General features: G+C 36.6%; 2 protein-coding genes across 4 annotated transcripts; both read right to left on the reverse strand.

Moving 5' to 3' along the window:
• Positions 1-1,955: 1,955 nt before the first annotated feature.
• On the reverse strand, positions 1,956-16,518 carry dcdc2c (doublecortin domain containing 2C; the record flags this gene model as incomplete). The annotated part of the gene is made up of 11 exons (XM_079854138.1): positions 1,956-2,304; positions 2,395-2,495; positions 4,726-4,822; positions 4,928-5,070; positions 8,386-8,482; positions 10,804-10,858; positions 11,799-11,945; positions 12,017-12,148; positions 12,390-12,466; positions 15,336-15,381; positions 16,235-16,518. 11 exons carry the CDS (start codon positions 16,516-16,518, stop codon positions 2,113-2,115), a joined length of 1,371 nt encoding a protein of 456 aa, XP_079710264.1. The 3' UTR covers positions 1,956-2,112.
• Positions 16,519-18,098: 1,580 nt separating this feature from the next.
• On the reverse strand, positions 18,099-24,152 carry colec11 (collectin sub-family member 11). 3 transcript variants are annotated; one of them, XM_079853164.1, is made up of 7 exons: positions 24,032-24,152; positions 23,500-23,618; positions 21,523-21,594; positions 21,084-21,155; positions 20,953-21,006; positions 20,735-20,830; positions 18,099-20,485 (listed from the first exon to the last, which is right to left on the reverse strand). In XM_079853164.1, the coding sequence occupies exons 2-7, from the start codon at positions 23,615-23,617 to the stop codon at positions 20,094-20,096; spliced, it is 804 nt and encodes a 267-aa protein (XP_079709290.1). In that variant the 5' UTR covers position 23,618; positions 24,032-24,152; the 3' UTR covers positions 18,099-20,093. The 3 variants fall into 3 exon arrangements, with proteins under 3 accessions (XP_079709290.1, XP_079709289.1, XP_079709288.1); XM_079853163.1 differs by having other exon boundaries at positions 18,099-20,503; XM_079853162.1 differs by having other exon boundaries at positions 18,105-20,518; positions 24,032-24,096.
• Between the last annotated feature and the right edge of the window lie 2,343 nt (positions 24,153-26,495).

The following is a 26,495-nucleotide window of genomic DNA, read 5'->3' on the forward strand; positions in this document are numbered from 1 at the left end:
CATTGTAAAATATATCAACTGGATGACAGCGGATTAATACCGTCACCTCGATAAGCCTCATAATAACTCATTATCACAAAATATCTACGCCATAATATACACGTTACTGTCAGATTTTTATTAAATAGATCTCTCCGAGGGTCATAATCAAGCGTTATGATGCAGGATAATAAACACGGCTGGACAGGAAAAGAAGAGCGTGTCGCAGCTATGTGTGCAATGGGAATACAAGCCTTCAGCGTGAGAATATTTATTGGACATTGTTGAGTGCTGGGGAACATGGTTAATGGTTAACATTACGCAGTCCTTCCGAGCAAGAGCAAGATTAGCACTTACATGTCTTTAGTGCCGGCACTGTGAACGGTCATAAAAAGGACCCCTCATCTGCTCTTGTAAATCAAATCATTTTTGAGCGGTGATGATGGTTCTGCCAATTAACTGAGGCCGGACTGGTGAAAATTACCACTCACTAATACACATGATCCACTCCTGAGATCTATAGCCTTCCTCGATTTGGCAATCTCCATACAGGACTAAATGTGATAAGAAATGAATTATTCTATTGATGAGGTCCTTAACAAGGTAATAACCGCACTCCCCAGTCAATAATTATTTCGATAAGAATATCTCTATTATGAAAATGCAGACTGCAGCAGAAAGTCACAGCACCAAAACAATACCCGGTGGTGTAATTGCCTTTGTCTGAAATTATAGTTTTCATTAAATGGAATGCTGCATGTTATTGATTGTTTAAATAAGACTCGATATCTTCCTGTTTCAAAGCACTGTGAAATTGCATGGCATTGTAATATTCCAAAGCATTGTTGTGTCTGTTCATCAATGTTATGAGATTAACACTTTAACGAGTCAAGGACTATTGGCCACAGTAACTGCTGTATCTAAATGGACTAATTTTATGGGGTTAGAACACAGACAAAAAAAAAGCAAATCACTACCTCTGTCATCGTGACCACATCTACTGTGTGAACAGAACGGAGAATGGAATAAGATAGACTTATGCTGTGTTCCATTCATAGTCGATGTGGGCTATTCCTATTAAAGCCATAACCTAGCTAACAGGAAATGGTCTCAGAACATTGGCTATTGTTCTGGCAAGATTTTTCTCAAAATTCTGAACAAAGATTCTTCCAGTAACGTTAAAAGGAACATTTGTTCAATGTTAACTGGTCTTTAATAATGTTCCACGAGTCATGAGCTCCATACCTTTGGTTCTGGTTGATCTAATGACTCGTCCCTGCACTCTCCCTGGCTGTTGAGTTGGAGGTCTCCTTCTGACTCCTTCACACTTAAAGGGATAGTTCACTTTGAAATTAAATTTTGGTATGTTTTAGCTTACCTCAAGGGCATCCAAGATGTAGGTGTCTTTGTTTCCGCAGTAGTTTCAATTTTGATATTTTTAGGTCAAACCGTTCTTGTCTGTCAGTCGTATAATGCAGGTCTATGGTCACTATCTGAAAGAGCATGCACAGAGAAGTCCAAATTAAACAATTCCCCATCGTAAGTACACATTGATGGCCTAAGACACGAAACGAGCGGTTTGTGTGAGAAAACGAACAGTATTTATATAGTTTTTACCTCTACACAACCACGTCCAAGTGATCTGAGGGCGCGCGCGCTTCCTGCTGTGTGACGTGTGCGCGCGTTCTGGCTTAGTCTGCGCAAGCGCCGGAAAGTGTAAAAGCGGTAAAAACGCTTTTTTAAATACTGTTCGTTTTCTCACACAAACCTCTCGTTTCGTGTCTTAGGCCATCAATGTGTACTTACGATGGGGAATTGTTTAATTTGGACTTCTCTGTGCATGCTCTTTCAGATAGTGACCATAGACCTGCATTATACGACTGACAGACAAGAACGGTTTGACCTGAAAATATCAAAATTGAAACTACTGCGGAAACAAAGACACCTACATCTTGGATGCCCTTGAGGTAAGCTAAAACATACCAAAATTTTATTTCAAAGTGAACTATCCTTTTAAAGTATGTTCTGAGATCTATTGATGGGCATTGAGTTTAGGTTTACTAAAGTACCTTCTTAGAGACTGGTCAAAGCACAATAAAGAACACTAAAAGTTAGAATAGGCTGATCTGACATTCAGATCCTATGCTGAGAAGGCATTGCGCAAACTAAATTGTCTTTGACCTTGTTGGTTTTGGAAGGGTATGACCTTGATGTAGCAGTTGAATTTGGATGGGTTGGGAAGTTTTTGGCAGGGCTGTCACCACCACATTCTGGTCGGGGGTCTTTGTAAGAGTTTTGTTCCTCCTCAACTTCTTTTACTTCCATCTGTGGGAGAATAAAGTATTCAGCTTTTTTATTGCTGCATCCTAGTTTTGGTATTCAGTAAGTATATTGTATATTGGTTGTCATCTTCACCTGTTCTATGGGAAGATCCACCTTCATATTTTCATCTTCAAGGACTTCAGATGCTATTACTGCCTCCATCATTTTGTTGGTGGCTCTGAAGACACTTTTTTCTGGAGAGGGTGATAAATCCTGATTACATGCTGATCATATGTTGGATGCATCCATCAGTATAAACAACAAATGCAACCGTATGCACTGTAAATTGAAGCAAATTTTTTAAAGTTTGAATAAAACAAAGATTATTGGAGTACATTTTACAAGTCTTTCTAATCATTTCATGTTTAATTTAAGTTTAGTTTAAGTTACTTGCTGTTTCTTCAAAAAAAAAAAAAATGATTAGCTGTCTGAGTGAAAATTGTTCAAAATCCTTGATGACAGAAAACATTTATAATCAGAAGATTAGAGACAGCAGCAAAAAGCAGGATCAGGTTGATCCATTAGAAAGAACCTTGAGACACTGTTTCCACAACTGAGTTTCACTGTTCACAGCGCACATAACAAAATGACATTGTAAATGGCCAGGCTGTTGGGGCTAACTACAAATCAATTAATGTTTGTTACAAAACGATCAATATCTTCTCTCAAAAAGCAGAAGATTAACACAGACAAAGAAAAAACCTGTCTATAGATGGACCGTCTTGTTTCGGCAGACAAGACATGAGGGTTCAAGTGATAAACACTCTTCAGCATTACCCAAAACACTTCGCATCAAATCAAGTTCGTCTGAGCTCAGCACTTCACAAAGCATTTAATGGGCTTTCTTGATCCTGAGATGCAAACTGCATTGGCTGGTGCCTTTGATATTCAAAGGTAAGACAATCTTGGCTAATGATAGGCTGACAGCAGATGCACTCCTCCTCCAGTAGGTGATGGGAATGGCACTCGCAGTCATGGCATGTTTGATTACCCCTCGGCAGTGATTGATGTAGTTAAAAGGAGCTTTCTTGTTTTATTTTTTTTCGTTTCTGCCATTAGGAATGGCATTATGTGGATCTTCTGCCCCATGGGACATGATCAAGTGTCCAGAGTAGGTATGAGCCTTCATCGGGGGGCTTTTATAAGCATGGCTGCAGACATACCGTCCGAGGCTAATGCGAGATCTGCATGAGTGAGGGAAACTCAACTCCATCACAAGGACTGCTGGCTCGGCTCTTACGAGTAAAGTGATGGCAGCTCCGGAGCGCCTGCAATTATTCACTGAATGATCTCATGGCATGTAAAAGACACAATGCACTTGCTCAGTCAAAGTCTTGTTCAATTCACGCAGTTTACAAAAGTGTCATGCTCATTCACATGCACCCCCTCATATTTGTGAGCCAAATGGATTTTGAATAGAACAAAAAACAAAAAAGGTATAAACAACAAATAAGAAAAAAAAAATACACTTTAAATATATACCTTTTGATTAAAAAAATATAAAGATTAACAATTATTTAAATAAATTATTGAAGTGATTAAATAATAAATTATATTATATTATAAAAAGTATCTTATGCTCACACAGCTGCATTTATCATTTATTTGATAAAAAACTACAGTAAAATAAGTGTTTTCCACTTTAATATATTTTAAAATGTAATTTATTTAAAAAATATGAATTACTTTAAACATATTGTATAATTTATTATGCAACACACTATCACTAAACAAATAAAGGTAGCCAAAAAAACCACTAGTTACAATATAAGTCTCTATGCAACAGAGTGAGAGAGACTTGGTGAATGAAAGCAAAAGAACAGAAACCAATATAGAGAAAAATTCTGAGAGAATGAGAGAGAGATTTCTAATGAATAACTTATGAACATTTTGATTACCTATCAGAAAAAATGGAAACATTTTGTTTTCCCAGCCAGAGCTAACAAGGCACTTGCATACATTTTAAACAAAATGGCCTGATTGAATTTATCTATGATTTAAAGCCCTTTGCAGCATTTGAATCTATGCTGAGCTTTAATATTCCTCTCACAGGATGGCATTCTATCCAAGAATGAGAGCGTATTTCCCTAATGTAGGTGGGCTTTAGAGAACAGCCTGTCAATTCAAAGCAATTTGTGGCGCGCACACACGCCTGCGCTCGCTGTATTGCGCCGCACACATGCAAGAGTACAAGATCCCTCTTTTTTGCCACTCTCTCTCATTCCCTTAATCATAAATGCATCACAATCACACAGCAGAGATGGTAAAGAGAAAGATGGAGAGAAGGGAGGAAAAAATAACACTTCTACAAAAACAACAGCCACAGCGCCTATCAGCAATTATGTAAAACGCCTGTATCTGGCGAAGGAAGAGCAGGGAAATGGAACTCCAGGGAGACCGAAGGAAACGACTTGCCACACTCACCCGGCGTAGCGAAGAGATCTGGGATTTTCGAGCCCTGCCGGGGCAGTTTGCCGTAAAAAACGACGGAGCCGGCTATGTCCACTCCTTGTTTTGCGAACTAAGGGTAGAAAGCAATCTTCTTTCAGACCATACATGGCTTTGATTTGATCTGATGCTTAAAGTGTGTCTACAACCCGCTGATAACAAGAAACAACTGTGTTACGAGCACAGCTCGTTCTTCCTCTTTTACTCTCTTTTTCACATTTTCCATTGACCTCAATTTTTCATGAGCTGATATGCTTTGTAGCTCCCCAGCGACCGGCACGGTATTGAATTCATCTGGTTCCAATACATCCCATGCACAACCTATCAATCACCAGAGAGCACAGCAAACTAATCATTTATTGATGAAACAGGGCAGCCATGAATTTCTAACTGCGATAGTCTTATTTATCAAGCCAGATCAAACAATGAGGATCCAAACAAGCTTTAAAAAAGAAACTTGAGGGGGAATAACTTATTCTTCAGCAGACAGCAGACAGTTATTGATGATGAAAAAAGAAGACTGGGGCACTGGAGACAGAGAGAGACAGAACAGTGGGAAGAGGGGTTTAGAGTGATGCTTTGACAGCAGGATGCATGTCTGAATTAATACTCCCACAAAAGGTAATTTTCTTCCAGCAGGCAGTGCATACCGGATCTACCATTGGGAGCAAGGTGAGCCATTTCTGGCACAGTGAGGGAAAGAGAAGGCTTAATACATTTTTCTCCTGCTCTTGCCACTGTTAGTTGGCTCCATAGAGAGGCAGCATGGGGGTACTTCACTGATCTCCGTCTTCCACTGCTACACACTTCGGGCAATGGTGTTTGCAAGCCCACTAACATGGGGCCTGGGGAATACAGTAGCTGAATATTTGTTCTACACACTTGCTTTTTTAAAGCAAACTCTGCCTGACATCCTTTTGAATTTGAACAGCTGTTGGTGGGCAAAGGAGACATAGCACTGCCAAAAGTTCTGCTGCAATTCAGTAAGTCAGAATTCATTCAGAATTCAAGTTCATCAATGAAACTTTCAGGATGAACATGCGGAATTCCCAATCTGAAAACTTTGGGGGAAAACATGATATAAACTCAAGAGGTTGTTGTGAAAAATAAGCTATACAACTATATTACTGACAGTAAGTGAGTTTTTGAAGAGTTCAAGGTCAATTTTCATTTAATCCCAGCTTCAGACAGCCTCCCAATGGACCATCTGATTCATGTTGAACAAAACTGCCAACACCACTCAAAAACTGGCAGTTCCAATCTGATTGGCTGGCTACGCAATTTCACTATTCCATTGAGATTCACAAGTCCGCCTGGAAACAAAGACATGTTTGGAAGGTGCTGGGTTAATACAATGAGTGCTTTTGCAGAAGAAATGACTGGATTTGCCTGGATGTGATGCCAGGTTTATGCCATCCAATCTTTGGAAAATATACTCAAGAGTTTTGTTTGAAGTACTCAGTGGAAGATAAACCAGATACTCACGAGCAGAACTGTATATTGTGCTTTGTATATATTTAATGGACACAAGTTTCATAGTCCAAAAACATATTTGGTATCTTTGAAGTTTTTTGTACAGCAGTTTGCAGACTTACAGTGCAGTATAATTTTTTGAATGAATGAGTTTCTATCTATTATTGTGCCATCTATGGTATCTATTTCAGATAAAGCCACATCTAAAAAGCATGAAAAAACTAAATAAACTGTGGTTGGTCACTTTACATGTTGGTCTGACTGACTCTTCACATCTCAGAACGCGTTTCTGCTTTGAGACGAGGGCAGTGGAATGGGGGAAAAACGTCTCGAGACGCGTTTTTGAAAAGTTGAACTGATTTTAACTTGAGCACCGCGTTTTTAGAACGTGTGTCATCCGCGAGACGCTGCAAAAGACACAAGACACGAGCGCAACGTTTATACGTGTCCATCCAGCGCGTTTACATAGAAAAACAATGGAAAAGTAGCGCACTGGAATGGAACAACGCGTTCTGTGTGAACGGACAGCTAAGTGTGCGATTCTTGACCAGACTAATGCCGCCTTCACACGCCATCAAAGTTTTTTTAATTTTTACTTCTCAAGTCGTAATTGAGTTTTTCACGTTCAGATGCTTTGTTGTTGGAAAGAATATGAATCATGGAGGCAGGGCCATAGCTAGCGTATCCGGTGCACTAGATAGCCATTTTGCAGACAATTCTTGAATTTCGGTCCAATAAATGCTGTATTCAATGTGCACCAAATGGATATTTGTATACGTAAATATACATGACTGTAACGCCAAGAAATCAATGCAGATGTTGTGTTCTCTCCTCCATGTTTAAGGTTTATTGCCCATCCTTACTTGGAAACTTGGTAATCAAAATTATCTCCGAGTTACCCAGTCATAAATATGACTTGAGAGGCCGATCATGTCCAATTTCTGGCTAGGAAACTTGCATTTATGATAATTGTGATGCACATGACGGAAGACAGACAAAAGTTTGGCTAAAGATGGTTGCACACTGTATGATTTATAATAGTCCTTTAAGACTTTTTCTTGTCAGACTGTCGACGAACATGTCAAACTAGCGATCAAAGACTTCAGCTTTTGGCCTAGGAATCTTTTAGGATTCTCAACATTTGTCTCAGACGGCAAAATCTTACAGTTTGAAAGTAAGTGAGATTTAAGTAAGGTGGAAAGTCTCAGTTCAGTTTGTAAGGTTAAAAGTATGTAAAGCCAATATTGTACCTTTGATAGACAAACAAGACTAATCTAAGGCCCATTTTAAACATTTTAAACAGGACGACACCAAAACCAGGAGTAAACAGGGTGGAAAACGGTTTGATACATCTGCATGAAAGTGTTAGGTATAAAAAGCAAAAGGTCTCAGGTGACCACTTGTGATGGGATCTGCTGATACGGATCTTGATACCAGGCTTACACAAGAACAGGTTGTAGTTTCCTTTATACTAACTGAATTATGAAAGTACAGCATGGGGGATTGTATCTTCAATCCAGAGCTATGTAATAATGACTCTGAAGCCAGGCGTGGAAGACCCCCTGATGTTTCAGCGAAACACTCCCCCTGCCTGCGTAGGACATGCCTGACAGAGAGCAGCTGGATGGGTGTCTCCACCAATCCCCTTGAGAAAGCAATGTTTCTTCAAAACAGGAAGCCTCCACAGGGACAGCAGCGGGTCTGACTTGAGCAAGTCTTCGGAGATATGAGACAGCTTCGCCCTGCAGTGTCACAGAAAGGGTCTGGGACAGCTTTACTGCCTCTGCATGTCACAGTCATGGATTTGTGGCCGCTAGTACAAGGGGGTGTGATCATCTCGGTCGCTGTTGCACTTTTCCACCCATGTCAACTTTGCTGACACCTAGCTCAACATCTGTTAGGCCAGTTGGAGAATAAACACCAAATGCTGTGCTACTGCTTTCATCTGCCGGTGCAGTGCCAGCTCTGTCACATGGAGAAAAAAACCCAACGGAGATTTCTAATAATACACAGGCCCCTCCATGCTGTTTACATGACAATAAAATATAGGCTTAAATATATTGTATCGACTGCTTAAAAATGAGACAGATTCTTCCGTGTTCAATTTCATAATCAAAATATTTATGTTAGAATGACATCATAGGATAATGTAAGCAGCCAGACGGATAAAGAAAGGTGTTTTGGTAGAGGTGGTTGATGGAGACCAGAGATGAGTCTTTGTCTCCCTCATGTGGAAAATACAAGATCTGTAGAGAGGATGCTACCAAGAGGAAATATCACGTTTTCTATTGAAAGAAAGCATGCATAACTTGCGTTTCTTTTTTTTACAAATATCTTTTCATAAACTTTACATGCTTTTTAGTATAAAATATTCAAACTTTTTAATTTTATATGTATATATGCTACCTTTCAATGTTTTAATGTATCTTATGTTCACCAAAGCTGCATTTATTTGACTGATTACAATTTATAATGAAAATTTGAGAATTATTGAGAATTATTATTCTTTCATGAATAGAAAGCTCTAAAGAACAGCATTAATTTGAAATTCATTTGTTTTCTATTTTAATATACATTTTAAAATGTTATATATTCCTGTGAGACTTCAGTGTCACATGATCCTCCAGAAATCATTCTAATATGCTGATTTGGTGATCCGGTAACATTTATTATTATTATTATTATTATTATTATTATTATCAATGGTGAAAACATTTTTGTGGAAACAATGATACCATTCAAACATTTGTGGTAAGATTAAAAAAGAGATATTAATGCTTTTATTCATCAAGGATGCAGCTCAAAAGTGACAGTGAAGACATTTATAATGCTACAAAAGATTTATATTTAATAAATGCTTTTATAAATTTAATAAATAAATTTAATACATTTAATAAATGCTGTTCATTAAACTTTCTATTCATCAAAGAATCCTGAAAAAAGTATCACCATTTCCACAAAAACGTTAAGCAGCAAAACTGTTTTCAGCATTAATAATAATAATAAATGTTACTTGAGTACCAAATCGGCATATTGTGATTTCTGAAGGATCACGTGACACTGAAGACTGGAGAAATGATGCTGAAAATTCAGCTTTCACATCACAGGAATAAATTACATTTTAAAATATATTCAAATAGAAAACAGTTATTTTAATTTGAAATAACATTTCACAATATTACTGTTTTTACTGTATTTTTGATTAAATAAATGCAGCCTTGGTGAGCGTAAGAGACTTCTTTAAAAACAATAGTAATGTTTCCAAACTTTTGGACAGGTTCTGTATATTTTAATTGTTATTAAAAATGTTTTGTAAAGAAATTTAAACTATAAAATATAAAATACAATTTTTTCAAACATGCAAACATAAGACGCTAGATTTAAATCCACCCAAGCTCTAAATGTTCTTAAGATCATGAGAAACAAATGAAATAAAATGCATCAAATCATTTATCTGGTAGTGTTTGAATTACCATTACATTCTCTGAAGGGAAAACTAATATGTATTCAATTGTTTGTTTTCCTCTCAACAAATACAGATTACGGGTAAATGTAAACAGATTATGGAACAACACCTTGGAATGTAATGACACTTTGATGAGACTTTGATTGCTATTCCATCTTCATTGTATCAAAGATAATTGGCCACTTTCTTCAAATTATTTCCTCCACTCAATGAAGCTGATGAAGCATGAGAAATCAATTAGACAAGTTCTTTCCCTTCTAACATCAACAGGCAAACAGTTTGCTGTCATTTCTCTTATTCACAATAACCAGATGTCTCAAACTTTACTTTGGAGAGCTCCGGGTCCCAGTCCACTAAGTGTGTATTTTTTCTCCATCACTTATTTGCCAGGTCTGGCTCTTATTGTAGTCTGGACCATCCCAAAAGCATCAAGTCAACACGCGCACTATCACAAAACAATTTATCCTCATTCTGTGGGTACAGGGGAGGGTTTCAGCGCCTTCCCCCGGTGAGGGAATTCGGCTCTCACTTGATCAAGTAACACAAACTCTGAGCGTTGGGACAGTTTGAAAAAGGAGAGGTGAGAAGAACTCAATACCTCCTACAGACAGTGATTGATGAGGGGAATGCACCCGAGCCCAACTCGCACGGACACAGATCAGCCTGATTGGAGACATGGAGATCCTGTGACGGTAACATTTTTCTCAAGTATCTGATCTTCAGAACTAATGAACAGTGGTCAATTTATATCTGGTCCGAATTGAAATTTTCTCACTAACTGGGTTCAGTCAGAGTGGAAAGAGATGGGTGATCATCAAGATTGGTGTCTTGTAAACTAGTTCAGGACATTAGCTTGGTTCTATATTTAATCTCCATATAACTGTTTAAGACAGCAAATAATACTAATGTGGAAGTCTACTAATGTGGCAAAAACACACTCGTTTTCCCTGTGTTCATCCCTGCCTTCTGAAGAATGAGCCTATTAGACACTGACAGGCAAAATCAATGCCAGCGTTTTCATTAGATATTTAAATAATATAACATCACACGCCCATGCCATAACATGCGTATTTTATCTATGAAACAGTTTGATAATATTATTTCACTATCCTTACCAAAGTTCTGTCTTGGTTTCCTTTTTTTAGCACTGGAAGAATGCCATTGTTGATCCTAAAAAAAATGGGGAAATGGTCACTTAAAGAAATAGTTTTTATAAAAAAATCTGTTATCACATTCTCATCCTCTGGTTGTTCCACACCTGTTTGCTTTCTTTGTTTCATGGAAAACAATAAAATATTTTAAAAACCAGAATTCTGTTTTATCATGTCAGTTCTGGCATTTTTTATTAATTCTATGGTTTATTAGTGCAATTTAAACAATGTATTTGTAATGTTAATTTAATTAGCAATTTACAAATAAGTTTACTTTATCTCTAGATTCTAGATTTATTGTCTTTTTTCTATTTAATATAACCTACCATTCAAGTTTGGCGTCAGTAAGATTTTTTTTAAAGAATAAAATACTTTTATTCAGCAAAAGTGAGAGTGTGTTACAAATTATTTTTATTTCAAATCAATCTTGTTCTTTTGAACTTTCTATTCATCAACGAATAATGAAAAAATGTCAGTTTCCACAAAAAAAAAAAAAAAAAAAAAAAAAATATATACTATTGAGCAGCAAATCAGTGTATTCGAATGATTTAAGGGTCATGTGACACTGAAGACTGGGGTAATGATGCTGAAAATTCGAAATGCATTTTAAAATATATTAAAATTCCAATTTCACTACATTAATGTTTTTTACTGTATTTTTGATCAAATAAATGCAGCCTTTGTGAGCGAGTGACTTCTTTCAAAAACATTACAAAATCTTCCCAGCTCCAACCTCAAACAGTAGCCTCATTTCTTCACATTTCTGCATAGAATCAATCGCATGGCTTCAGAAGTGGAATATTTTCCATAGTCTTTCTCCTTTCGTACTCCACGGAAGAAAGAAAGTCAAACAGGTTATGAACATCAAAAGGTGATTGCAAATTGAACTACAAGAAAGTGCACTAAAAGGGCATTATACACCAGCCATTGCAATTATCTTGTCTTATAATCTTCCTTACACGTCAGTGAGGCTGTGAATTACTCCTTTGCATGGAACCAGATGATAAGGCAAAGACCTGAACCTCTCTGCCCCTACAGCAACATAACAGTGGTTGTCCTTCAGCTCATACGCTCCACGTAAAGGCTTCCCATTCAGCATGCACAACCTGCAAGGATTGAAACCGCTCAACATTCTCTTTCATTTTACACATGTACATTTCATGAATGAAGCACATACCTGCGCACAGCTCCAGTGCGAAGGTGAACTTTCTCGGTCACCATGGCCAATACGTTTTCCCAGCTGGCGAGCGTGTGTTTTGGAATCAGCACCCGTGCTGGAGGAACCAAGATATCTCCATTGGTAAAAACACTACAAAATATAACCAGATTTGGAACTCACTCCACACATTTGTGCTTCACTGATAATTAACAACATTTGAGAAAATGAGATGCCATTAGACATAAATAATGAAATAAAGCAGAGAACATTGGTCTGATTTTATACCATTAGACGGTATTATAGACCGTTCTAAAGAATTAAACTATGCCGTATTGCCTGAGGGTTTGCCATTGAAGACTTCCAATAGGGACACATTAAAAGCAGGGCTCACTTGATGGTGCACGACTCATTACTGATTCTCTTCCATCGAGCTGGGACAATTATTCTGCTGTGAACTACAGGTTGGATCTGCAGTGGAGACAAATGAACAGGACCCCGCTGAGCATCACTGACAATAACTGTTCCACTACTCATTTAGGGCACTTACACATCTGGTTTTCTTCAATTAAATGCTATGTTGGTTGTTGTGCAGACGGAAACAAGGAGCTAAAAGGGTGACAGACAGTGACATATAGTGCCATAACCTCAAGCAAAGTCACTCTAAGTGGGTATTTTTATGATTATTGCTCTATTATGGTCCACTGCATTTTGGTCTCTGAGGAAGGTTGTAAAAACTATTAGCTTAATAAGTCACTTCAAATTGTCCAAACTTTTGAATAGCACCAAGCCTGCGTCTTCTTGAACTGCTGAGTGTCTTAACTGTTTTTATGCCTGAGACCTCAGTGATGAACATGTAAAAATCATCCATTTGGATTATACAGTTTTAAGTTAACATAAATTAATAAACTCAATGTGATGTATATTTGTCAGTCATATGGAAAAGAAACAGGACAGATTTCTGCACTCAAAAAAATCATGGCATAGTTTATTATTAATTATTTGCATCTATTTGATTTGACTTAAATAATCATATTTTAAAATGCATTTACTCAAAAAGCTTAAAATCTTTTAGTGGCCGTTCACACGACATCATGTAAAACTTTATATGCGTTTTAGCCGTTTACATGACAACGGCGTTTCAGGGGCTTGAAAACAAAAACATTTGAAAAAGGGTTTCAAAGTGCTAGTTTTAAAAAACTATAGTTATTGTCTGTAAACTACAAAAATGTGCTCCTACCTGAGACGCGAGAAAAGGAAAAGAGGATGCACAAATAAGAAATGAGAAATGTGTTCAGTCTATAGGCGCGTAGTTTCTTTACAAAGTGACATCGCCAACCACTGGCCTGGCAGCAGAATACAGCGTTTTTAGTCATTTTCATGGATTTGTGTGAATAGGGATCGTTTTGTAGCCTGGGAAAACCCAGACAACTTCCGGCAAATTCAGATTTAGAGCTAATTCAAGCCCATTTCCATGGCCTAGAAATCGAGGCACCAATCAGAAACGTTGAGGCGGGCTTTACACGATGACGATCGCTCTGATTGGTTTTAGGTCTATCCAATTGCGCCCAGAGGCATTTGAGCGACGTCCGTTCAACTTTTAAATACATTATTATATTCAAATTGCAAACACATGAGGACAGTCTCCATGAAAGACCCACTGGCAGATGAACGTGCTACTACATTTCTCTCCGAAACGGTAGGAAATTAAATTAGATTTAATAGAGGATTTGAACTGTGACACGATGATTGACAGGGCAGTTTAAGTGACAGGATGCACGCGACAGATCCGTCCGATAAAGATGACGAAGTAGTATGTCCCAAAGCTTGCCTACTTTTTTGCTACACATTCAAAAGTAAATACCTTTTCTTCACAAAAAGAGTACATACTTTTATGGCGTAGTGTAACTTAGGCGAATTGGGACGCAGCATATGTCTTTACACGATGACGATCGCTCTGATTGGTTTTAGGTCTATCCAACTGCGCCCAGAGGCATTTGAGCGACGTCCGTTGGTGACGCCCCTTTGGAAATGATTTGTCTATGGAGCTTTGCCAGACCATAACTCAGTTACTACTGAGAATGTTCTGGTTTTAACCAGGCTAATCGTTTTGACAATGTTGCTGACTGTATGCGAAAAATACAAAGGAAAACTTTGACATTTTTAGTTGTCTTGTAGCACCCTAAAATATAAAAACGTTTAATTTGTTTTGGTCGTTCATTTACACGACAACGGCATTTTGGGGGCCTGAAAACGCAAACTTATGAAAACAGCTTTCAAAGTACATAATACAGTGTTTTTAGTCATTTTCGCGGATCCGTGTGAACTGGGATTGTTTTGACAATGTTCTCATCTGTACACGAAAAACGCAAAGGAAAACCTTTCCCGTTTTTAGTACATTGATTTCGTGTAAACGTACCCTTAGATAACAAATATACTATTTTAGTATTGTGGTGCTTATACTATGCTACTGCTCATTATAGTACACCTTCCTGCAGAGTTTTGCTCAAACTTCAACGAAAAGCACCTGAACCAGGGTTTGTATGAAAATTACAAGCAGGTGTATGAGCAGGAAATGAAAATTGCAGGAAGATAGAACTCCAGAGCAGGTCTGAGCACACTTGTGCTAAATTGTGGCATTGGTAATTATCCAACAGATAAATTGTTCAACAGCTGTAACCACTTTTCATTAATACATCATATAAATAGTCACTGCATTTAGTATAGGAGTGAAAAGAACAATTTGTTTCTTTACTTCAAAAAACCTGTGAGGCACATTTATTGACCGAATAAAGATTGTAAGCAAAGCGAAGCAAAGATAGCTTGTAGAAAAGGAAAGGAAGCAATTTGGAATATGACATTACTGTATACATTAGAAAATTAAAAAAAATCAGAGGGGAGAGCTTAAGTAGCACAAATCATTTGCAAAGAACATGTAGTGAATGTTGACTAAATCATTTTGTAAAATAATTTTATGAGCAGTCTGCCCCATACATAGGCTCCCTGATAGTTTAAAATGGAGTGAAACAGCTGACTCAAATGGAGATATCAACACACGTTCACTTTATGGTTTTCAGCAACAAAAGGAATGAAATCAGTCATCCGCTACAGTCTGGAGAAACCTTTCTGTCTGAGAGATGTAGCAGAGTCAATAATGATGTAGAACTGCAGTAATGATCATACTGCAAAAATGTTATGATTCGCCTCAGATATTTGCTTTCCCTTTACCGTTCTGATTTATTTACTCAGACAAACTCACTGAAAAGAAAAATGATTTAGATTATATTTCAAATATAGTATGATAAAATGCTATGAACACTGTAGCTTCCAAGACTCTTACCGGTTCACTTTTCTTTTTTGACGGTTTCTGTGGTATGTGATGATAGCTATAAAAGAGATAAAATATATAGTTAACATAATAAAAAAACATAATATTGTTAATATAAATATAATATATCAAGTACTTAAAAAGTAATATTATTTCCATGCTTTGAAATGTAATTTAATAATAAAGTAAATGTATGTGTAAGGCACTATTACACTATTACAAATTACACAAGAAAGTACATCTGATTGAAAAAAAGTTCATCCATTTAGAAACTAAAATAAGCATTATATTTCCAGGTTTAAGGCTGTTGTAAATTCCATATTTTTCGATATGAGGAAGCTGTACAATCAGGGAAAGCTTCATGAGGATTGCAATAAATCACATGCTTTATTGAAAACAATAGCCTTGATACAAGGTTTCATTGGAAGTTATGCTGTGTACCCATTACATGCATAAACCCAAACTAGGGCCATCGGTCCAAAGTCGGCCTGTCATGACTTTTGATTTGGCCCATCATACTAAGATAAAAAAAAAAAAAAAAAATTTTTAAAAAACCTTATTGGCCTATATGTTACGCCTATTAATTTAGTCTCTCTCTCTCTCTCTCTATTTATATAAATCTAAAACTCATCTGTACAAGTGACCAGTTTTTGATTCAAAACCAGATGTTCACTGAAAGATGATGCTTCTCTGTTGGCAAAGACCGTATTAGCCTACTATAAACCCTGTATTAAACTGCTAAAATTATAATTTAATTCATAGTTTAATGACAATTATTGATATTAGCCTACAGATTCAAAACCTAAAAGTAATTTATTTAACCCCAAACCACATCAGTTTGCTTACTCTGTAATAGTTTCCGTACTTATTATAATAATTGCGCCATTACCATGTGAATAAAGTGAACTTACTCCAGTTGTTTCAGTCTCTCTGCTCCGGCTGCTACATATCTCTCTCCGTGCACCAGCTGCTCCAGACCCAACACCCTGTGACCCTTGTTAGGGGTGTAAATGTTTCGCACTGCCCCAAATGGAGCGGTGATGCCTCGAGTGACAGTGTTCAGAAAGCTGTCAAAAGTGAAAGACTGGCGTTGACTGATGACAAACCTTCGGCCGGGGTAAAAAGCATCTCCGTTCCGGAACACAGTAACCGTTTTGGTTGGCGGAAGCTGTGAATAAAACCCGCGTCCAGACATTATGAACCAAACCAATCCTGCTGTAACCCACGAGGAGGTGCTGAAAACAAAATATGCAGTTGTAAAATAAGAGTTTTTTTTTTTTTTTTTTTTTTCGTGTTCTTGAGTCAGTAGCCTAGATGTTGTTTTGACGAGATTTAGAAAATGCCAAAACGCAAGAATTTCCAACTAAATTCCCTTTCAAACTAAAAGGAAGCGCCATAACTGTTTCTTTTTCATTTGTTGACTCTTTTTTTTTTTTTTTTTTTTAATTGTTCTAGTTGAGTCTGTGAGGTAACTGGAGATTTAACGGCGGCGGTCAGGCATTACCTAAACCACACAACCTTACAACCACCAAACAATTGGTTAAATTTTAATTAGCATATTACTTACTCATGTCGTAGCAGACACTGCATTGCAGGACATCTTTTCAAAAATATCAGTTTCATCTATAGGTGTCAACCAGATTTTTCCTGTTTTGGTGGGTTAATAGCCTAACCTATTTAAATTAGGTAAAAATAAAAATAAAATAAAAAGTTAAGGCACTAACACGAGTGATATTCTCACAATAGAACATTATACAATGTCAGTGACAATAAGTGGGGGGGAAATGACCTGCTACTAACCTAGCCTATAGTATTAATGTTTTTTGGGGAATCGTGAATATTTTGGACGTCCTCTTCATCCTCTGAACTTTGACCTTTTTAAGTAGCCTACTTTCACCTTTTGAATGTGCTATTAGCGTGTGATACATGCATTCCCTGTGATCTTTGTTCAATAAAAAAAAGGGATCATGCCATAGTGGTTGCAATGGCATGAAATAAATGGACACATTTGTATTATCCTGATGAAAGGGACAAACATTTCATAGGCATCTGGTAAATTAAAGTAAATAATAATATAATTAAAGCTGAACCCTTTCATATTATTCATTAGGTTAGAATTTGTATAGGGTTTCTTAAAAAAAAAAATCTTTTACTGAAATGACAAAGGAAATTGTCACCATTTAAATGAAAATTCTGTCATCATTTACTCACCTTCTAGTTGTTCCAAACCTGTATGAATTCATACAGGTTTGGAACAACATGAGGGTGAGTAAATGATGACAGAATTTTCATTTTTGTGTGGACTATCTCTTTAAGAATGACTGCCATTTCTGGTCAAGCTGATTTAAACTAATTAGCATATTTAAGTTTTTTTTTTTTTTTTTACAGTCTATGGTCACAATATATAGTTTAGCAGAATATGTTCCTTGTGCCATTGTTTGATCTGACAGGCAGTGTAATATAACAGATAAGTTTACACAAGCATGTCGCCTGATTATGTTTTTAAAGTTCATTCATTCTAAAGGGGAGGGGGGGATGGTAGCCTATACAGTTAGCCACTTTGCCACAAATTAATCAGATTTCCTGCCTTCTGTTATATTTTCATGCATAGTTAATTCCAGGACAGCTTGACCTTGTCATTGGCAGCACACACAGTAAGTGCAGAACGGCAATGAGAGTGTGTAGAGCCAGACGTGACCACTAGAGAGCGCCAGATTACAACTCTATCAAAATAACTCCACAGCCTCAAGAAAAACAGCAAACCTTAAAAGGAGTAGGCTACTGAAATTTTATTAGTGCCTCAGAAAAACACACATTGAAAATACACAAAAACTTACTACTAGACAAAGAATATATTAGAAAAAAAATTTTGTTCATGATATACAGATACAAGTGTTTATTTATTGTTTATTTACTAAAATAACAGACATATAAAATATATGCCGTATAATGAATCCCTAATGTATCTATTATGTTTTAGAAATAACTTACCATATTAATTAAGATTACACAGATTTAGTAGGACTAGGAGCAGTATAAAAAAAAAAATCTCAAGAAACTAAACAGTGTTACTAATTATGATATAATATCATAATTAAAGCAGTATGGGGAAGTTGACAAGAAGTATGGACATAAACGTTATCATTACAGTATGTGTATATTCTTCCATTCATATTTTTTTTTAAATTAAATTCATCCCAAAGTACTGAGGGAGGAAACAAATGGACTTCTTTAGTTCTACCATAATTTCAGGGGACGTTTAATACCACTTTAACACAAAGCAAATAATGTATATAAATCAGCTTAATATGATAGGCCGTTTGTGATGGTGTTATTTTTTATTTCTTAAAATAAGAAATGGTGATGGTGATCTTATTTATTTCATTTATTATAATAGATAATTAAGAGAGAGAGATTAAATCCGTGGAATATAAAATTGTAAATATAATAAGATAAAGAAAGTCTTGTTTGTCCATTTAATTGATGACATTTATACTTTAATGTAGTTTAGTAAACTAGATGTCCAACTATCATAATAAAGTTGTCCGAGTCTGCAATAACACCTGGAAAATTGTAATTGTCTGCATGTGTTTATTGATCTGTATAATGTATATACCTGTTGTGTGACAAATACATTTTAAAAGTAAAAAAATTCCAGATAGTCTCTTAGTTGCGGTTTTTAAAAGGCATGTGCAGTATTGTTCACCCGCTTTGAGGTCATTCATTAGTTTATTTTTTTATTTATTTTTTTTAAAGAAATGAATACTTTTATTCAGCAAGGACATTAAATTGATCAAATGTGCCAGTAAAGACATTTTACAATGTTATAAAAGATATCTATTTCAAATAAATGCTGTCCTTTTAAAGGTTATATTCATCCGTTATATTCATTCAACTGGTTTCAACAATGATAATAATAAGAAATGTTTCTTGAGCAGCATATTAGTATGATTTCTGAAGGATCACGTGACACTGAAGACTGGGGTAATGATGCTGAAAATTCAGCTTTACCATCACAGGAAAAAAATATAATTTATTTGTAATATTATTTCTGTTTTTACTGTTTTACCTTGGTGAGCATAAGAGGCTTCTTTCAGAAACATTCAGAATTCTTACCCAACTCCAAACTATGTGTATAACCACATTAACTAAAGTCATTAACACTTTATTTTGACATTCTACTAACTATAAGTAACTTTGCAACTACATGTCAACTAACTCTCATTAGAGTATTAGTAAACTGTCTCCATAATTTACATTTATGCATTTGGCAGACGCTTTTATACAAATCGACTTACATTGCATTTCAAGATAGACATTTTACATTCTTATCAGTTCTTGCTATCCCTGGGAATCAAACCCATGACCTTGGCATTGCAAGCGCCAATGCTCTACTGTTTGAATTACAGGAAAGCTTACAAATAAAAATTAAATTCTGCTAATGCTTTATTTGGATGGTCCTCCAACAGACATTTTATTCTGCTAACATGAACCCTAACACCTAACTCTAACCTACTGACACTCTGATGAGAGTTAGTTGACATGGAATTGCAAAGTTACGTATAGAATGTCTAAAGTGGACCATTGAGATAAAATATAACCTAACTGGATGTTGTTTTAAACAGTTTTACATCAAATATTGCATGTCACACTTCTAAAATGAGAAAAGCTATAAATGCTGTACCTTTTTCATTGAAATTTCAGCCTTTTTTATGCTTAAGTATTTAAACACTTCTGATTGACTTTCCGCCCAATAGATGCTCCATGAAGTCATACTGCGTCCTTGTCAAACTCACACACAAAGTACATGGTGAGGTGACAAGCTACATCAATCCACTCGCCTGAAGACACCATCTCGACGCAGTCCTCGTCATCGTAAGCGTTGTTTGGCTCGCCCTCCCTCCACTTGCTGAAAGTGGTCATGGGTGAACGCTCCACATACACAAAGTGGCCTTCCCGCTCTAGGTCGTTGATGCCGATGTACACTCGACTGAGGCCAGCTTCGGTGACGTAGGCAGCGATGGCTCTGTTAGACGCCTCATCCTTGGGCATGGCTAGGTGTCCACCTCGCCCCTGACAAAACACCTCCGCATCCCTGGAGCGCTTTTCCTCCTTCACCAGCAGATAGACCTTGCTGTCTGTCTCTTTGATGCCAGCGACAGCTGCAGGGGAGGGCAGTGCTGAAAAATGAGGATCTGAAATTCTATAATCACACCGCAGCAGCCAGCATTCACATAAGTGCATTCTGACAGTCAAACAAAAGAGCTTCTGGCGAGTGGCTAAATACTTTTGTCTAGGCGTATTCACCCTGCACATCAAAACGAACAACTGTGTGAATCAACTTCACGTTATTGTAATCTCATGAACGCTGGTTGAGAGAGCAAACGGTTCATTCTTTCTTTTGGGCATACCTTTTTTAATGAACTTCAGCTCACTGGTTAATTGTGCCACTTGATTATCCATTTCACCAATCATTTTCCGTAAGGGTGCACACTCACAGGGGACACCTGGGGAGACAAATTAAATATGAGACCATCCACACGAGCTCTCCAAGCATTAAACCGATTCCTATTTTATTCAAACCAATTATAAACTGATATGAACTTAATACTATTTTAGCAACGGTTACCTGGCTCTCCATTTGGGCCCTTAGGTCCTGGATCTCCCATATCACCTTTTAAACCTAGAAATATGTACCATTATTAAGCAGTTAGACCAAGCCTGATTAGTTTCAGATTTGTAGTTTTTTCACAAGCTTGCCTTTGAATCCAGAGGGACCCATCTTCCCATAATGTCCAGGACTACCTTTTTGGCCTTTGACTCCAGGGAGACCTGAAAAATAACATATTTACTTAATACGTACAAAAATAAAACGCATAGATACGAACCAAAGAATATCCCTAGAGTTTGATTCCCTTGTTTATCAGTGTGTTGAATCATTAAAGGCATTTATAAACACAAGTCATGATCCTGGCTCACATGAGCTCAACTATGTAAAAGCAAGATAAGGGAAGTTTTAGGGGCTCCTGAAAGTGTACACATTTGGCAGCTCCCCTCACTTGGTTTGAAAATTTTGCAATTTCTTCTGCCATCAAAAACTTCCTTACGAGTTCATATAGAACTTGAATCATGTAAGTGGATAGTAATTAAAAAGCATGAGATTGAATTTGATGAACCTCTCAAAACAGTTTAGTATTACCTGGCTCTCCAGATGGCCCTAATCTCCCAGGTTTCCCAGGTGCTCCTTTCTCTCCTTTCTCTCCTGCTTCACCTACATGACAACAGGAACATTTTGAACAGTAACAGACAAACCTGTTCAGAATAGCATATATATTTGCACTGTTGTTGCAGTCGTGCACATTTTCTGTATGCACTGAAAACGCTACCATTATGACCTAGTACTTATATATATACAAATATGCAGTATCCAAGAGATTAATCCACACAATTTGAGCTTCCATGTCCAGTGTGATGAATAGATTGCCAAGAATTAATGGTGCGTTCAAGTCATCCTGGGAAGTTCGTACGTATGAGGTGGGAAGTCGTGTTTACGACGGCAGGAGCGTTCAAGTCACTTTCGTCTGAGTAAGATGGCGGTGCACTTTCTCTTAATTAATCACAAAAAAATACAGCAAAGTTCTTAAACTCTAGTTCTAGAAAATGGAGAACAAAGAAATGTGCATCAGGTGTGCTTTGCTTTTTTATGTTTTTAATTCATTTATGAAGCCACTGCAAACTTTATCGTTACATATTACATTGTTAATGCCATCATATTCTGTGCAGGCAATTAGCTTACTTCGCTGTAAATAGAAAAGCCTGATAATATCACTGTTAAATACCTTTAAGTATTGTGGTATTCCACCATGTTTCTCACTGACACGCCCCCAACTCGTAAAGATCGGGGCTTAGAGAAAATCCCGAGCTTCCCACTCGTATTTACGACATTGTGGTGGCGTTTATGTGCGTTCAACTAAATACGATCTTTACGAGATGACTTGAACGCACCATAAGTCATTTTCATACAAAATCCTAATTATAAATCCCAGTAAAACGATAGTAGGCCTATTATAGGCCTACTGCCTTTTTTGAAAGAAAGAAATTTTATTCAGCTAGTATGCATTAAATGGATCAAAAGTGACAGTAAAAACATATCCGTCAAAAAATCCTAAAAAAAAAAAAAAATTCCAAAAAAATATTAAGCATCAGAACTGTTTTCAACATTAATAATAATAAGAAATATTTCTTGAGCAGAAAATCAGCATATTAGAATGATTTCTGAAGGATCATGTGACACTGAAGACTGGAGTAATGATGCTGAAAATTCAGCTATACGCCACCACAGGAACAGAAAGAGTTATTTTGGTAACACTTTATTTTGATGGTCCCTTCTGTTCATTCCGTTAAAGGAGAACTCCGGTCAATTTTAACATTGAGCTCACTTTTTTGTAAATTTGGAGTGCTGTCAATACAGAGAACAACGACAAAAATCGGTGTTGCCTACATCGTGTTATCCTCTTTTTAAAATTTGCACCCTGTTGACTTCAATGGTTGATCATGGTTTAGTTACCTATGATCACGCGCGTGAACTCGACAATCGATTACTGTGGACTTCGACCGAAAACAGGAAATAAATACAGGTATGAGCGCTGGCTGAATTAACATCACTTTTATTCATATCTTTCACATCTACTGCAGTCAGATTCACCCGTGTTCACTCTGAAGCAATCACTCAACATGGCTGGGCACTTGTAATGACACATCAAGGATGTTAAGAGGCTAAAAGCGGGTTTAAAACTTGCCCCATTGAAGTCAACAGGGTGCAAATTTTAAAAAGAGGATAACACGGTGTAGGCAACACCGATTTTTGTCGTTGTTCTCTGTACTGACAGCACTCCAAATTTACAAAAAAATGAGCTCAATGTTAAAATTGACCGGAGTTCTCCTTTAACTATAAGTAACTTTGCAACTACATGTCAACTTATTCTAACCCTAATCCTACCAGTCTACTAATACTCAACTAACACTCTAATGAGAAACCGTTATTTTAAATTGCAATAATATTTCACATTTTACTGTTTTTACTGTATATTTGATCAAATAAATGTATTACATTTGATTAAATTAGTTAGCGTTATTAGTGTAGATGGCATAATGTGGTGTCATTTATTTGTAGTACCTTTGAGTCCAGGGACGAGGATCTGAACTGAGCATGGTTCTTCTGGCATGTGCTGACCATAAACTGACCTCATTAGTGTCAAACTTACCATGCAAGCCACCAGCTTCTCTCCACCCATACTGGAAACAGAACATTCATGTTCGTCTACAGTCAAATACTAACACAAACGTCAATGCCATGTTGATTGGAAAATGTAGTAGCAGATTATTGGATTCACAAATGCTTCAGTGCTCATAAAATGGAACAAGTGGGACTCAATAGACGATGTCTCCACAGTCAATTAATCTTGTGATAGACATACAAGCACAAACAAGTCATACTAACAGCATTTGCAAAGCAAATACACAAAAGAGCACAAAAAAATATATATTTTCCCCAAACTATCTCACCGGCCACCTTCATTTCAAAGTCGACACTCGAGAGTAAACAGTCACACCAAGACGTCTCCTGTAACTACCAACTTTAACATCTATGTTGTCTCGTTGTTGCATACCACCTGCAGGACAACGTATTGCTTATGAAATGGACTTACTTTGTGTTGAATTTCAAAGCCCACTATATAAAATGCAGCAGTCCCCGCCAGTATATGGATCCAAGTGAGCTAATGGAGGTTTGCTCACTGGTGGTCTCTCTGAAATTTTTCATCACACACCCTGCAAGAAACAGGCCTGAGAGTGAGCAAGAACGTGTAAACACAAAGATAAGAGCGGCTCTGCAACACTCCTCTCTGATATGGGAAATTTCCATGGGAAAATATCAGGGTCAGTGACAGAACGACTCTTAACACATTCCTCACAAATTAAGCATCAAAAGCATTCCCAACTGTCACAAGTTTTAGTTAAGATAGCGTTAAAGGAAATAAATTAAATGTATTATTTATATAGGTATTATATTTTTAGATGCTAAAGCCAATCATAATTTTATCTTCACATAATGTATTACAATTTAAAAGAGCAGAAAACATGGAAGTTACAAAGAAGCATGTTTAATTTGAGGTCACGCATGATGAGAAAAGCTTGGGAACAGAAATGCTGCAGTTTGTGCATTGGTGCACAGGGAGGCAGTAAATATTTGCCGGAATTCCATCTGGAAAAATCCAGAAAAATGAATGGACTCGTTCCTTGTGCTGCAGGTGCAAAATAATAATAATAAAATAAAATAAAGTGTATTGGCAAAGCCATTATCAGACAGTTTTATATTATATTATATTATATTATATTATATTATATTATATTATATTATATTATATTATATTATATTATATTATATTATATTATATTATATTATATTATATTACACACTGCCCGGCCCAAAAGAAAGTCACTGTTTGGATTTAAAAAGGCAAATGCTTAAGAGTCTATGATTGGATCATTATTGCAGTGATTATTATGTTTCTAGCATGTTATATGTTTGGCAACAGTTCTTCTATCCCTAACTTATGGAGTGTGTAGCTTTTCATTTCTTAATCAACCATGTAGGAAGACACATCATGGCAAATCTTGATGGAAATAACATGTAATATAAGAGATAACATTTCCACTAAGAGGTGCATCAATTTTTGGTCAAGATGTTTTATTGACAATGCAAGAGTTTAGCACTCTGTAAAGTCTCGTCCAGCACATCCTCGAGACTTTCAATGAATTCAAGGTCTGGACTCAGAGGTGTCAGTTCATGTGTGAAAATGATTCTTCATGCTCCCTCACGATCATTCTTTCACAATTTGAGCCTGAAGAATCTTGGCTTTGTCATCCTGGAATATGGCCATGATGTGTCTTCCTAGTTCCTACATGGTTGTTTAATAAATGAAAAGCTATACACACCATCATGTTAAAGAACTGTTGCCAAACATATAAAATGCTAGGAACATAATAATCACTGCAATAATGATCAGTGACTCTTAAGTATTTGCCTATTTAAATCCAAAAAGCTACCTTTTGTTTGGCCGGGCAGTAGGCTATATTATATTATATTATATTATATTATATTATATTATATTATATTATATTATATTATATTATATTATATTATATTATAACTTCTAATGTTTTCATTTATTTTTGTTGTAATTATTTAGCTTTTATTTATTTTTCTTCCGAATATTAATGAATTCTGTTTTGTAGTTGTTGTAAAATGTTTATTTTCTCGGTTGCACTATAAACCCCAAAATTCATTTTCTATTGCACTGTACTTACATATGAGTCACATGTCAGTAACTGACAATGAGGATCAGAACTACATGTGCTGCTATTTATATTCACAGTAAACAAACTTAATAAAACCATTTAGATGTCATTCACCTCCAGAGCTCTATTGTGCTCTTGTGTGTTGCTAAGGAATATCCTTCCCTTGGTAACCAAAACTAACATAACGGGATGAGGAGGAGGAGGAGGGGGATGGGGATGGGGAGGGGGAGGGGGAGGGGGAGGGGGAGGGGGAGGGGGGATCGATCCCTTGAAATTGTGCTGCAGCAGTTCTCACTCTGACACATTGCACTACAGTGACATTGCATGCTGAGGAAACGCATCTTATTTTTGTTTATAGGGTTATAGGGTTATACTGTCCACTGCATATACTCTACCGCTCAAAAGTTTGGCGCCAGTAGGATTTTTTTATGTTTTTGAAAGAAATTTCTGATGCTTACCAAGGCTGCATTTATTTGATCAAAAATAACTTTTCTATTTTAAAATGTTTTAAAAATGTAATTTATTCCTGTGATCAAAGCATCACAAAGCATTTTTAGCACCATTACTCCAGTCTTCAGTGTCACATGATCCTTCAGAAATCATTCTAATATGCTGATTTGGTGCTTAAAAAAACATTTCTTACAATTATCAATGTTGACAACAGTTGTCCAGCTTAATATTTTTGTGGAAACCATGATAAAAAATGTTTTGGATTCTTTGAAGAAAATAAAATTAAAAAGAACAGCATTTGTTAGATTTTTTTTTTTTTTTTTTTTTTTTGGTAACGCAATTCATTTCTTTACTGTCTTATCA

The sequence above is a fragment of the Squalius cephalus genome, assembly GCF_949319135.1.
Source record: "Squalius cephalus genome assembly, chromosome: 20".
Lineage (NCBI taxonomy): Eukaryota > Metazoa > Chordata > Actinopteri > Cypriniformes > Leuciscidae > Squalius > Squalius cephalus.